This window comes from Homarus americanus, unplaced genomic scaffold (assembly GCF_018991925.1).
Source record: "Homarus americanus isolate GMGI-L3 unplaced genomic scaffold, GMGI_Hamer_2.0 scaffold37032, whole genome shotgun sequence".
NCBI lineage: Eukaryota > Metazoa > Arthropoda > Malacostraca > Decapoda > Nephropidae > Homarus > Homarus americanus.
The window spans coordinates 3,663,454-3,677,801 of record NW_024731852.1 but is presented as its reverse complement, the minus strand read 5'-3'; the positions used below and the strand labels follow the sequence as shown (position 1 = coordinate 3,677,801).

General features: G+C 36.6%; 1 protein-coding gene across 1 annotated transcript in view; it reads left to right on the top strand.

The window, feature by feature from the left end:
- Positions 1-14,348, top strand: part of LOC121867856 (drebrin-like protein B) — a 66,417-nt gene that overhangs the window by 16,363 nt on the left and 35,706 nt on the right. The window contains exons 5-7 of the mRNA XM_042367981.1: positions 8,043-8,144; positions 8,888-9,052; positions 10,497-10,697. Of these exons, the coding sequence (XP_042223915.1) occupies positions 8,043-8,144; positions 8,888-9,052; positions 10,497-10,697 (468 nt within the window). The remainder of the gene's footprint in view (positions 1-8,042; positions 8,145-8,887; positions 9,053-10,496; positions 10,698-14,348) is intronic.

Here is a 14,348-nt window from a genome sequence, read left to right as displayed (position 1 = left end):
GATGATGACATGCCATATTCTTTACAGAGTGCATTGGTTCTAATGCCTTCTTCGTGTTTCATAATAATTTCTTCACTGTATATTATCAATATGTTAACTAAATTTCAGAATGACCAGTAATTTTAATGTAAAAATGCAAAAATATTCGAGACCAACAAAATCGATGTTCATTCCACTGTAAACAAAGTTAAACTGAGAAGCGTTGTTGGGTGATTCAATCAGCTGATTGGCGTACAAAAACTGTTCCCTGTACTGTATATATCATCAATATGTTAATTAAATTTTAGAATGACCAATAATTTTAATATAAAAATTGCAGAAATATTCAAGAGACCAACTTTCTTGATATTTACTCCACTGGAAATCAATGTAAACATAGAACTGATTACTGTATTGGCGGACTGGCTGATCATCTGATGCGCACAACAAAACATGTTTGTTGTAAGGATTTCGTTAATCGAAGTTTTGTTCGTTAACCAAACTGAAAGTCCCTATGGGAGCTAATTCGTTAACCGAAATTTCGTTAATCGAACCATTCATTAAGCGAGGGTCCACTGTATATCCCATTGGTTCATTAGTGAATCATCAAAACAATAACAGCACTATGTTGTCATGTTTACCTAGCATCAGGCATTCTCAAAACAAAGTCCAGACAATGTCATTATACTTCTAAATTGACTCGTATCTCCATCCGTGCATTGTCTGCAGGAAAGGTGGTGACGTCATTGCAATTGGCGGCCCTGTTTCTAGAGAAATAAACTTATCTCGACTATTATAACAGGACTTAACTTTTATTACAAATTATATACTATACCGTATCACTCTACGAATGTGGCAGAGTGTATTTCTTGTGTTTACCCAGAATCGACAACTCGTCCATTCACATCAGCATTGTAAAAAAGTGTTTCCTGATACATTCACCACATTATAGGAGGACAGACTATATTGTTGTATGAAGCAATTGTGTGTACAGATGTTAATAGCATGCATGTACAGGTACAGTATAGGGAACCAAGATAAGCTATTGTCTTATCCCCTTTAAACCTTTAAGCTTTTGGCTGCTACATATTTTTTCCAGAAAGCTTGAATAATTGAATTAATTTTTGGTCTTAGGAAAATTCTGAAAAAAAAATGAGGTTGTAGCCTTGTCAAAAAGGAATTTTTGGTCTAAGTAAATTGATGTAGAGTACTGTACTATGATTCGGGATGCCGTGAAGGCAATTTTAGTGGTGGTCGCAAAATAAAACTTGACAAAGAAATATTGAAAAATTGCTTTACACACACCTCAATAATTCCTTATGCAGTAGGTAATATCTCCGTTAGCCAGAATCCCTCAAACCCGGAACTCTCCGATAGCCGGATTCTTGGAAAATCATTCCCAAAGCTAGGATTTTCCAGAAAATTCTGACTGGGAGCAATTTTCCAAGGGGCACCTTTTTTTTTTTTTTTTCTGAGATTTTGCCAGAGTTGATGTAATGTGCATTTTCTGAAACTTCTGAAAACATTTTTCTGTTACCCAGAAAATTCCTGGTATGAGGAATTTTTTCCAGGCTTTGAGAGGTGAAAAAATGCATCATTCGGGAACTTCCAAGAACAATTTTCCATGACACGGAAAATTCCAGGGATAGGGGATTTTTTCCGGCTTTGAGAGAGTCCTCCTGTTGCCTGGAAATCTCTCATTCCCGGAAGTGCTGTGTACCAATTGTTACGGCTAACAGAAATATCAATGTACTGTATTTCTAGAAAGGTACTTACAAACAACCCAGAAATACACTGAAAAGCTCTTGGAAACATTTGCTGCATTTTATTGCATTTTTTTCCCACTTTTCACACAAATACATTCGTACCTCTGTGCACAATGCCAACTACAGTATCATATTCATCAATAAGATAAAAAATAACTATGTTTTCTACTGTTTATGGTTCATATAGGCCACCAAATTGGGTAACAAGGAAGCGTGCATGAAAAAGATGGGTGGGAGGAGCTGCAGCACTCATTGCCAAACACTATATTTTTTACAATAAATTTTACCATCTATTACTGTGGCATCCAGTGGGTAACGGAGAATTCCTACTGCCCGACAACTGCTCCAGTGACATGTCTGAGGTTTGGCTTTTGGCTCAAACATGGTGGTCCCATTCAAACAATACTGCGAAACTTAAAAGCCGTCCTAGCGATGTGGAGCAGGCGGCCTGCAGCAGCCAAAGGGTTAAAGAGACTCCAAAACATTGTACAAAAATTTCCTCAGGGAGGGGTCACATATCTGGAGTGTATAGGAAGAAATATATTTGAACCAATTATTTTTCTTACAAACACAGTGGTCCCTCGGTTAACGAACGGTTCGATTAACGATATTTCGGTTAACGAATTACCTCCCATAAGGATCTTCAATTCGGTTAACGAACAAAACTTCGATTAACGAAATCCTTACGGACAACACGTTTTGTTGTGAGCTTCAGCTGATGGGCTAGTCTGCCAATTCAGTAATCTGTTCTATGTTTACATTCTTTTCCAGTGGACTAAATATCAAGAAAGTTGTGATCTTTAATATTTTTGCATTTTTTATATTAAAATTATTAGTAATTTTAAGATTTAATTACCATATTGATAATATATGCCGTACAGGGAGCTAGTTTTTTGTGCGCCCATCAGTAGCTTGACTCGGCCACCAGGCGTCAGTTTGGCTTTGTTGACAGTGGAGTAAACATCTATTTTGTTGGTGTCATGAATACTTTTGCATTTTTACATTGAAATCATTGGTCATTCTGAAATTTAGTTAACATATTGATAATATATAGCACAGTGCAGTGTTGATTTAAATAAAATAAGCTTGAAATACACCTAGTGAATTAAAAATTTTATTGGTGAAATGACGGCATCAAGCATGGGTTCCCTGAAAGGTGATTTCTCCTCCAATCCCACTTCCTTCTCTTCTCCCTTCTCCTCCATCCCCACTTCTAATTCCCATCATCGTCATCAACTAGGAACCTTCTACATACACACCTCAAAGTAAGTGTACTTTACTGGATTTTTTTTTTTTACTTTGTATGCACTTTTCGGTGAGCTGAAACCAGTTACCCGATATGCCACTGAAACATTGGATTTGGTTAACGAACGACCTTCTGGAATGAATTGTGTTCGTCAACCAAGGGATCACTGTACAGTAGTTTAAAATATATATATATATATACAGTTGACCCTTGTTAAAACGGACTAATAGGGGGGAAGGGTGTCTGTTTTAGCCGATTGTCCGAATTAACCGATTTAGGGGTTAATATTGCATAATATTGCATTATACAACTATGTGTATGTTTATTTGAGTGCTCCGTCATAGGAGTCCGTTTTCTCTCACTTCAGGACGCCTGAGTCATCCGTTTTCTCTTAATCTTAGAGTGCAGTACACCAGTGACTTCTTTATTTCTTAGTAATGACACAGAATTTGAAATTGCAACTGGGGTTGCAATTGTTGAGGCAACTTAGGTATGTCTGATTACAGTTGGAATATTCAAGATCCATTGTGAGTGATGTTTAAAGCTTCAACTGTCTTTATGGTTGGTAAAACTTGTCAGTCTGTCAGTCTGAATGGCATGTGTGAGGCCTTGTGTTTGTACAACCGCTAAATATATAAATACCCTGTATATAATGTTATGGTAATTATCAGAAACACATAGGCATGACAAGGTTTATTACAAAGTGATGAAAAGGATACTGTAAAGTGGGTAGTCCACAAAACATGTAGCTATGTCTCTCTTTATTTGAGTGTCCCGTCAAAGAAGTCCGTTTTCTCTCACTTCAGGACGCCTGAGTCGTCCGTTTTCTCTTAATCTTAGAGTGCAGTACACCAGTGACTTCTTTATTTCTTAGTAATGACACAGAATTTGAAATTGCAACCCCAATTGCAACTGGGACAATCCCAGAACCAGAAATTTGATATGAACAGTTCAGATTTCGTCCGATTTATCCAAAATCCGGATTAAAGGGGTCCGAATTAACGAGGGTCGACTGTAGTATGAAAATTTGTAGTGGTTATTTACCTTATATAGTTCCATGGTAGCCAGAATGGGGTTTATAAATCACACGTTCCAAGGGCTTAGTAATGAGCCAGAGTGGGGGGATAACTCCAGGGGTCACTGTGCCTCTGTTTTGTCTATTTAGGTGTGTGCATTTGTTTTATGTCAAGCAAATAAGTGAACCAATTTTTAAATTTTGGCACCATATCAAACATCTCGTATTAAGAAGACCAAAGACCCTCTCCAAAAATCATATGAATGGCCTGAGAGTTAGGGATTATAAGTACTGTAACCTTAAAAGTTCACAGTTCACATGACAATATGGTCCCTTAGTCACATTATAAATGTCTTATATATACACATAAACTCCAAAAACAGTATCATCCACCTTTGAACCCCTAAAATGGCAAGTTATAATGTAATTGATAGTGGTATTACAAGTTTGTATGTATTGCATTTTTGAGCTTGGAAAATACTCTTAAGAAATTTAAAGAAATTCTACTTTAGAGGACATAATAACTTCTTAGTCAAAAAGTGGGTACAGTACATGTACAGTTACAGTAAAGACAATATTGGCCAGCTCTTAATTTTTCTTAATTACTGTATTGTTTTGATTGTTTTAGTATTTTCAGTTAATGTATATGTGACGTGAGAAGTTGGAAAATTTATTTTATAATAGGATATTATTTTACTTCTAATCCTTATGATATGACAAATGAGTTATTAAAGTATTTTTTAAGCTGTGTGATTTACTAACAATCTCATATTGTTTTGAAATTGCTCTAATTGGACATTTGCATTTTGTTGGGTTCTTAATCATTAAACACTTAAATGGTTAGTTATGGAAATTTTGATGTTGCATAAATATTAATTGCTCCTACCTTTGTACCATAATTAGTTCACCTTTACTAAGTAGAGGTAGAGCTATTTGACTCTTGGTAACCATGTCCATGCCCAGGTTAAGTTTTAAGTTGGTGCCTTTGGTGGTGGTGATAGGAACAAGCCTTGTACCAGTCATTCTTCTAGTGTAGTTATCATCTTAAGATTTATTTGCAGGTAATGTTAGCAGAGTGGTTTACAGAAAAGGCTACTGCATTGTATATGTCATGTGTAGATTTTTCAGCTGAAAGAATTTCCAATATAACCCTAAATTCTTTGGCAGCCAAAGTTTAGAGCTCAGACTTCGTTTCCTATTGAAGCTAGGGTTTATTAGGATATGGATCTCATTTGGCCCCAAATCATAACCCCGGTGGACCTAAGACATAATGAATTTTAATGGGCCAAACTCTCTCATACATGTCATATTTCTGTAATGCACTGTACTGTATACATTTTCAAGATTAATTAGATCCTTGTATGGAAAGTTCTGAACAAATTCTAGAGGGATCTCCTCTTGTGGCTATCCTAAATCCAATAAGAGATTTTGAAAAGAAGTCTGGTCAGTGGAAAGCTTATTGTATATAAGCATGATGCAGAATATTTTAACATTTGACAAAATATGCAGAAGTTATCAACAACTATAGTCTTCATCAAAGTTCTTCATTGTTAATTGGTTTGGCAATGGGTAGGTTTCAAATTACAGTATATGGCAAGACATTGTATATTTCTCTCTTGCTCACAGTGGAAAACATGACTGTATGTTTGGATAGTCATGTACAGTGTGTGAATCTTGCTGCATGGTCTGTCTCCACTGAATTTGTGGCAGGTTTCCACTATAAGGTCTTGAGAAATTTCGTTTTGCCAGCAGTTGAATTACTAACCGAGTTTAGTGGTGCTTTTGGTTAACAATTCCAGTTTTCATTTTCTAATTATATATCTTACTAATACTTCCCCTCATTTAACCAGCATTCTCATAATATTTGTGCAGTTTTTGGTTTGGTTGTGTATCATAGCTTTATAAGTGTGATTTTTCTCTTGATGTACTGTACTCTATACTATAGTCATCTTGAGATTAATGATAGTTTTCTTCCTCCTGAGGAAGCCAAAATATTCTTGAATCAGTGTGTGTATTCATTATTTCACAGAATGTACAGAGCATTTAAAGCACTAATTATGAAAATATTTTGTAGGTACCATTGGACAACATTACATTACTTTTAAGAAAACTGATCTGTGTTATGCCAGTACCTTTGTTAGTCACTGAATTTACTTTATAATATAATGTTCTATAGGATACATTTAACTCGACATCTATTCTGTGACAGTCTATTGAAGCATATCTTCATTCATTGATTTAAGCCCCAGACCAAAATTTTCTTTCCTAAACTGTAAAGATAATTGGGAATCAGGAACTGGCACACACAGATGATTGGCACTTTCATAATTTTCATGCTAAGGAGAATGGAATGCAAACTCCCATTTGTCTTTGCCCGTATGTGCATTAATGTCTCACTGGGATGTTGAACTCCTGACATGATTGCATGATATTGCAAGCAGACTTAGGAGTTGTCTTTCACTAAAATCCTATAAAATACAGACATCTTCAGTATTTTTGTCACAGTAGAAACAATTTATTTGTTTTTGAGAAATTTAGTACTGTACAGTATAAGATAAGAAAATATTTAAGCTTAAATGTTAAGTACCTTTTTTGCTTAACATCATAAGAATATTGAAGTGCCTGTTAGGGGTCAAACTTTACTCTCTTTCTTGCCAAATATGTATAGATTTTATTCATGTGGGTACATATCTTCTTGTTTGCCTGTCTAACAAGTTTAAATTATAAACCATTAAATCAAGTTTCAATTGAAATCAAAGGGGTTGCATTGACCTTGCTAAAAACTACAAAAAACTTTTTTTTTTTCACATTAAAATGAACTGGAACAATAAAGTCTTGGTCATGTGGATAAAGTTTTGTTGTTCTGCCCATTGTTCACTAAAAATAATATAAAAGAATAATTTTGACCCCAGCTATTAGTTGATTATTATGGGTTAACTGAATTAGGTCATCCTCTGTGGGACCATGTAAGAATCCACTGCCACGTTTACATGCTTATTCTTGAATTTTGTGGAATGAATACTATTATGGGTCAAGTCTCAACAATATTATCAACCATTAGTTCATTACTTTAACTCATTGAATTATTGAGTGAGTAAGCTATTTTTGGAAAATGGGGAAGCCTTTTGTACGAGTGGTAAACTTTTAAGTTTATGAAAATGAAACGAGAATTTACGATGTGAGAATTCTTGTTAGATTGCAGGCAGATTCTTCGTGGGAAATTAAGTAAAGTTAAGAACCTCACACCTTGACCTAGACCTTTACCCTTGATAATATAAAACTTAACCAGTTTATGGGATGAGCCATGTACAGCACTTCATTGGGAATACAAATAGAGTGCATTTGGTCAGAACAATGGTTGATATTTTCAGAGTTTTTCTGTGGAATGACTGACAATAGTTCTCACTCAGACCAGTTATAATACCTCTACACCTTCCCTTCATCTCTGGGGGTTGGTAAATGTGATAGTGAGACCTACACAGGCACTGCACTCACTGCATTTTGCTTCTTCATCTGTAAAATTAAAAGCTTTTTTTTTTTTATTGATGTTTATAATGTGCAGTGACTTCTGTTTTGGGGAAAAATAATCAAACAGAATTTAACATATATTGAAAGTTATGTGGTATTGGATTCTTAAGGTAGCTGAATGCCTTTGTTAATAGCATAACACTACATTATTCTAATATATCCTAGACAGTCCAGTCTTTTCCTCCCCACTCTCCTGATCCCATCCTGTTGTTAAATCCTACATGCATTAATATTTATGTGGTCTAGCAGATAAGAAATGGCAGCCATGTTGAGCATCTTCATCTACTAAACAATGTGTGGGCTTCTTATAACCATAACCTTTCATCCAGCAGATCATCCTTTCCTTTCCTATCCTGGTCTTTACCTTTCCTGTTCTCTCTGGGTCACTCCTTTCCTGCCCTATCCTTTTGTGCACTATCCTACCCTGGACTGTATGATCCTCTCCAGTCTTACCCAGTGTATCCTGTGGCACCCAAGTCATAAAGCTTGCCATACATCTGTGTTATAGCTGATGCCTAGTGGTGCTAGTGGTCCCGCTGTAGCCTGTGGTGATGGCTCCCAAACTTTCCCCTCTATAAAGCCTAAACCCAAAATGATGAAGCGTGAGTTGGTAAGTTTTTGTGAGCAGTAGCTGCTCCTTGTTATGTTCATCCTGTCTGACTTTTGGGACTATTCTTCATTTTTTCTCTGAACTTTGAGTATGTAGATTCTGCTTCTTCGAGTTTGAAACTCAAAATGGTGTTTCATTTTTGTTTTGGATCTGGGCTTTTGCCTTTTTTTATGAGTTTTCTCATTAACTTCACAAATGAGTACTTAGTCTGCGTAACTGTATATACTCTGATCAGTTTGTGAACAAACATGTGAAGAGCTTTATACTCTTTATCTAAAGACTATCTCATGGAAGTAATGCAGCACATTAAGTTAATGTTTTTCTCTTCATTGATGTATAAACAGATTTTTAAAACTTGCTCTAACTCATACAAGTATTCTTCAGTTGTTGCCCTGGTTTTTCATTCATTGTTAGATGTAGGCTAATGATTCCTTGATGTGTTATAATACATTTACAGTAATTTACTTTGCTAATTTGTCCATACATTTAAAAATACAATACAGTATCTGATTTATAATCTGCCATTTCTCAGTTAACAACATATACAGTTTCACATATCCACGAAGCAAATATTTTAAGAATACTGTACTTGTATATATTGCTTTTTTAATTTTGTTACTTGATTTAGTTTTCAATATTAGAATACTATTGAATGATTATCTAATTGGATTGATTTTTGTTCCTAGCTTCTTATTTATATCTACCCTGTATGTGAGCAACTGGCATTGTCACCTAATTTACAGGGAACCAACTATAAGCGCACAAACCCCTTAGCTGAGATAGATTCAAAGTCTCGCAATAAATTTTGGGAAGAGCAGGAGGCTGAGGAGAGAAGACGAAAATTTGAGGAGCAGCAGCGGAAGGATGAAGAGTTGAAGAATATTGAAACTGAACGTAAAAAAAGAGAGGTACAGTAATTGATGGACTGAAGTTTTTTGTATGGATGTTTACATCTTTTTAGTAATGCAGTTAATAAGAGATCTGTTCACCTTTTCATGAGTGAATATGATCAGCCCTACATTGCCTCCGGGAATAGGTTTGTTTCACAAAATTAGAAAAATAAATTGGAAGATATTTTGAACCAAAAATAACTACAGAAATAGAACAAATTAAACAAATCGAGAGTGAGAAACAATTTAAATATTGTGTTGTCAAAGAAAGAAACATGGGAGACCCTGCAATTGTGTATAAATGAGGCAGAAAGTCAGATCAGCAACCTGGGAACTTGGTCACAAGTTTTGTGATGCCATATGGCAGTAGGGTCTACCATTAGAAAACACATTATGCTTCCAATATCTTCCCAGGCAGTAGTATCAATGTGTAAATTGGAAGAAAATAATGTTAAGAAACATATGACATTGCTGCAGGATGATTCATAACTGGGGATCCAGATGTATATGATTATTCGTAGTGTTGATGGCAACGAGTATTTCACATTCTTGGGCAATCTCTGATCATAACTCTTAAATAAATAGCCATTAAAACATATCAACTCATCTCCATACAGTGTTATCAGATCACCTGCCTCATATCATGCAGGTTAGGTTGGGAACAAATTGTGTTGTTGACTGTTCATAGGCAGTGCGAGTACAAAAACAATGTATTTAATGCAAGTATGCAAGCAGTAAGTTGATTCATTAAAGGATACCTTGACAAGCCATCATATGCTTATTTCCATTAGTATACATGGGATTGAAGCTTGGATTTGGGATGCAAACTGAAGAAGAAAATTAGAAGTAACAAAAATACGTTAGGTGAATGGGATGCAAACGCTTAAGAAATCCAGAAATTGGATGGAAGTATGGATAAAAAAAAAGCATTGAATGAAGAGCTGACTGGAATTAGGAAACTATTGGAAGTAACGGGGATGGACACCTTAGAAGCAACGGGTGAATCCAGGAATATCAAAAGGGGAGGGTTCAAGAAGTTTTGGGTGGGGGAACATGGTGAGCACAGCAAGCCCACCCAATTGGGAGGTTTGGGGCTGGGGAAGTGTTGTCAGCTTCACCCAATAAATTCTTTTGAAATTTGGCCAGTATCGTTGTCATTTGATATTAGAAGTTATTCTGAGGTCAATAGTAATTACGTTTTACTATGCAAAAATGCCTGAGTACAATAGTGCATTAAAGAATAGGTATTGGAATTTTCTGATGTAAGGGGGGGGTCTGTAACCCCCCTGAGCAGTACAGCATGTGAATGATAGGAGAGCATATCAGTGGGTGTTTTAGAGATATCTCAGTACTGACGGGGAATAGATGTAGGAGAATTTTTTGCTCTTCATTTTGATTTCTCTGCAGCATAGGAAGGCAAAAATGAACTAAACATGATTTATGATTTCCTTGGACATTTCAGTTAACTGATGCCCAACATCGTGAACAGTTAACCAGACAGCGAAATGCACGTATTCTTGCTGAACGGAAAGCTGAAGAAAATGCAGCCCAGCATCTAGCTGCCCAGCAAGATCAGAAGTGGCAGCAGGATATAGACAGTCAGCACCAGGAAGAAGCAGAACGAGCCAAGCGGAGTGAGATGATGCGCTTGGAAAGGAAAAAAGTGAGTACCTGTAGTTGATTAGGCTTAACCTGTCTTTAGTAGTACAGCATGCCCCTAAAATTTGCGGGGGTTTGGGTCTCAAAATGTCCTCAAATTGCCAAAACCACGAATACACTTATCATTTGCTGACTGGGTGGGAGGGGGTACGTTTTTACTCGTGTGCAAAGAAATATATATTCCCTTTATGTATTTGCACTTTGGACAATTATTTCTTTTATCTGTACGGTATGTGTGTGTGTAGACACACACATATAAATAATAATGGGAAAATGCTCTCACAAATAATCAGAAACAAGACAAAAAATATATCAAAATGTAGAAAAAAATGCGAGTCTACCCTCAGGTCAACTCCATGCTGTGTTATTAATAATTGGGTTGGTTGGGCTGCCATACGGCACCATCTGGGTTGATATGTACCGGTACATCAAACTAACAAAATTTCTTTCATAGCCAGCTAGCCAACCCAACATGAAGGATGTCAGTAATTGTGGTGTATTACTGTACCTTTTCCACAATACAGTATGTATGTATGTATATAGGATGGTGTGTGCATGTAACTGAGTAAAAGTAAATGAAGAAGGTTATGTATATCTAACTGAAAAAACGGGTTGAATAACAACCAAAGCACCTCGGTCATAGTTTTCTTAAATATACAGTACCAGGAAATGTTAGAAATAAATAAAAAATAATACCAATAAATAAGTTACAAAAAAAATACCATTGTTAAACCAGTAAATAAATGCCAAAATGAATGTTTATCGCAGTCGCCATTTGCATAGATTACCTGCTCCACCATAGTAACAAAGATCAGCTGGGATGCTGATTCCCTAGCAATGTTCTCTATCAGCTACACTCTGCTGATGAGCTACCCCTTGATCTTCGACACCAGTATCTCCAGGTCCAGTGCTGGTTTCGCCTTCTGCAGTCTAACCAACACTTGTGTAGTTGGCTTCAGGGTATGGAAGGTTATGAATCTTCTTTGCCTTCTTCCTGTTCAGATATGCCTCTCGTGTCACTTTGTGGATGTTCCCTGAAGTTCAAGTTTGTCAGTATTTTAGCGAAAGAAAGGACTTGCTCTTTCCCTTTGTGGGTTTTTTTTTTTTTTTTAGGAGCATGTCTCCTCTCACAAAGGGATCATCCCAGTTTACACTGACAACTCTAAGTCAGATACGGATGTGGGTTTTGGGGTAGTCTTTCCTGACTTCTGTCGAAACGGTAGTCTCCCCGCTATGTCATCTATTTTTGCAGCAGAGCTTTCAGGTATTTTACTTGCCCTCAAGAAAATTTTTACCCACTTACCAGGCAATATTGAAATGGACGTCAAATGCACAATCTGACAATGTCAAAGCGATTTAAAAAAATTTTGCGATTCTTGCAGTGCTCTCCAGGCCTTAGCTAATGTCTCATTGCCCTATCCCGTGGTTGTAGCCATTTTTGAGTGGCTGTTTCTCGTTCAACATCGGGGCTGCAAGGTCAGTTTTTGTTGGACTTTAGCCCATTTAGGGGAGAGGGGAATAAGTGTGCTGACGATGTGGCAAAAGCAGCTGCTTCTTGTCCCGTGACACATCATTCCTCTTTATCTGCCTTTGATATAAAGCCAATAATACTAGCTGCCATCCACTCGAGTTGGCAACGCAGGTGGAATGCTGGTAGAGCAAACAAGCTCCGCGGCATCCACCCGGCTTTGGGTGCCTGGGGATATCGGGAACTATTGTGCCACTGGGAGACTGGTTTGGCCTGCCTCTGCATTGGCCACACTCCACTTACTTATGGTATTTTAATGGAGAGGGTGATTGCTCTCCATTGTAATAGCTGCCTGGTCCTGTTGACCTGAAGATGTCTTGAATAAACATGAAAGTTAAAATACTGTACAGTATTTTTTATACTTACACTTATCGCATTATATCCCTTCAACATTATGTTGCATAAGATTTTAAAATGTGGAGTGAGAAAGCTAAAAGGTGTGGGTGATTAGAGAGAGGGAGTGGAAAGGAGTGATAACATGCACCAGTGTTGCCAAGCGCTAAGCTCCTCAACAGCTGTTATTTTAATTCGCCACCACGTAGTTAACCACGCATAAATTTGTCATACAATATGGGGGTGTCTGGGTGTGATGTTGTGGTATTAATTAATAAATAAGCCATATTGCATCATCAATGACAGTCGTTTCAAGAATAGCAATGTACTACAATTGTCACTATTATTCATCAAATTACTGTACAGTGACCCCTCGTTTAACGAACACCTCGGTTAACGTAATTTCGATTAACGAACTGCCTTCCATAAGGATCTTCAATTCGGTTAACGAAAAAAAATTCGGTTAACGAAGTTCTTACGAACCGACCTCAACATGTTTTCGCTTGCACTGACCGGGCAACCAGCTTTAGTATCAGTCCGTCAATACATTAATCGGTTCTAGGGCTTAAATTCCTTACTATTTTAGTAAATATCAAGACGTTTATACTATTCAACAATTTTAAAAGTTTAATATTCAATTTTTTAGTCATTTTAACAATTATTGAACATAATTGAAGGTAAAGTGACTAGTTTAATGCGCGGCATCCAGCCTCTTAACACAGCAAACAGGAGTTAGTCTCTCTCTGTTTTCACTGGAGGTAACATCTTGCTTGAGACTCTCTTCAACTAAACGGTTTTTTTCTGTGTTTCCAAGCAAATTATTGGTCATTTTGAAATATATTTTACATATTGACAATAAATAATGCAGTGCAGTGTTGATTTAAAGAAAATAATCTTGAAATACACCAAGAGAACTAAAATTTTATGGGTGAAATGGCGCCATGGGGTGACTTCTCTGCCACCCCAATGCCTTCTCTTCTTCCTTCTCCTCCTCCCCCATTCTAAATCCCATCATCATCACCCAGGAGCCTTCTACATACACACCTCAAAGTAAGTGAACTTTTCTACCATTTTTGTTGAATTAAGGAAATTTTCGGTGAGCTGGAACCAATTACCCAAAAACCCATTGAAACAATGGTTTCGGTTAACGAACGACCTTCTGGAATGGATTGAGTTCGTTAACAGAGGGGTCACTGTACTGTTATTAACAATACGATATTGTTTATTATGCAAAAAATCTTTCGTGTATGTTTTATCATGGTTAATATAAAATATTAAACACTTTGGAAAAATTACGATGTATAATTATTAATTTGACATCAAAATTACATGACAAGTCGAATAATAAGGAAAGTTTTTTCACCCAGACCTCTCTACTGGGAGGAGAGTAGGTGGCGGGTAAGCTTAGCCATTGCCAAATTTACCAGTTTACTATTTAATCATTACAGTACTGTACTGATACATTATATAAAGTATTGTGCTGTATTATTCAGGTATATGAAGGGTACAGGTATTAATAAGCATGCACAGAATATTACAGTAAACATATCTTTATTAGTAAATAAAAACTATTTTTTTTTTACAATGGTAATGGCAGGCATGAGGAGACGAGGAACCTTTTTGGGGGGGCGTGTGCTGTCAGTTCCCCCCCTTCCTTCCTTCCTTCCTTCCTTCCTTCCTTCCTTCCTTCCTTCCTTCTTACTCCTTAATGAATTTTAAAAGAAAGAAAACATTATAACTTTCTATAATGAACATCCTCATAAATTACCGACTCATGAATTATAGGAAGAGAAT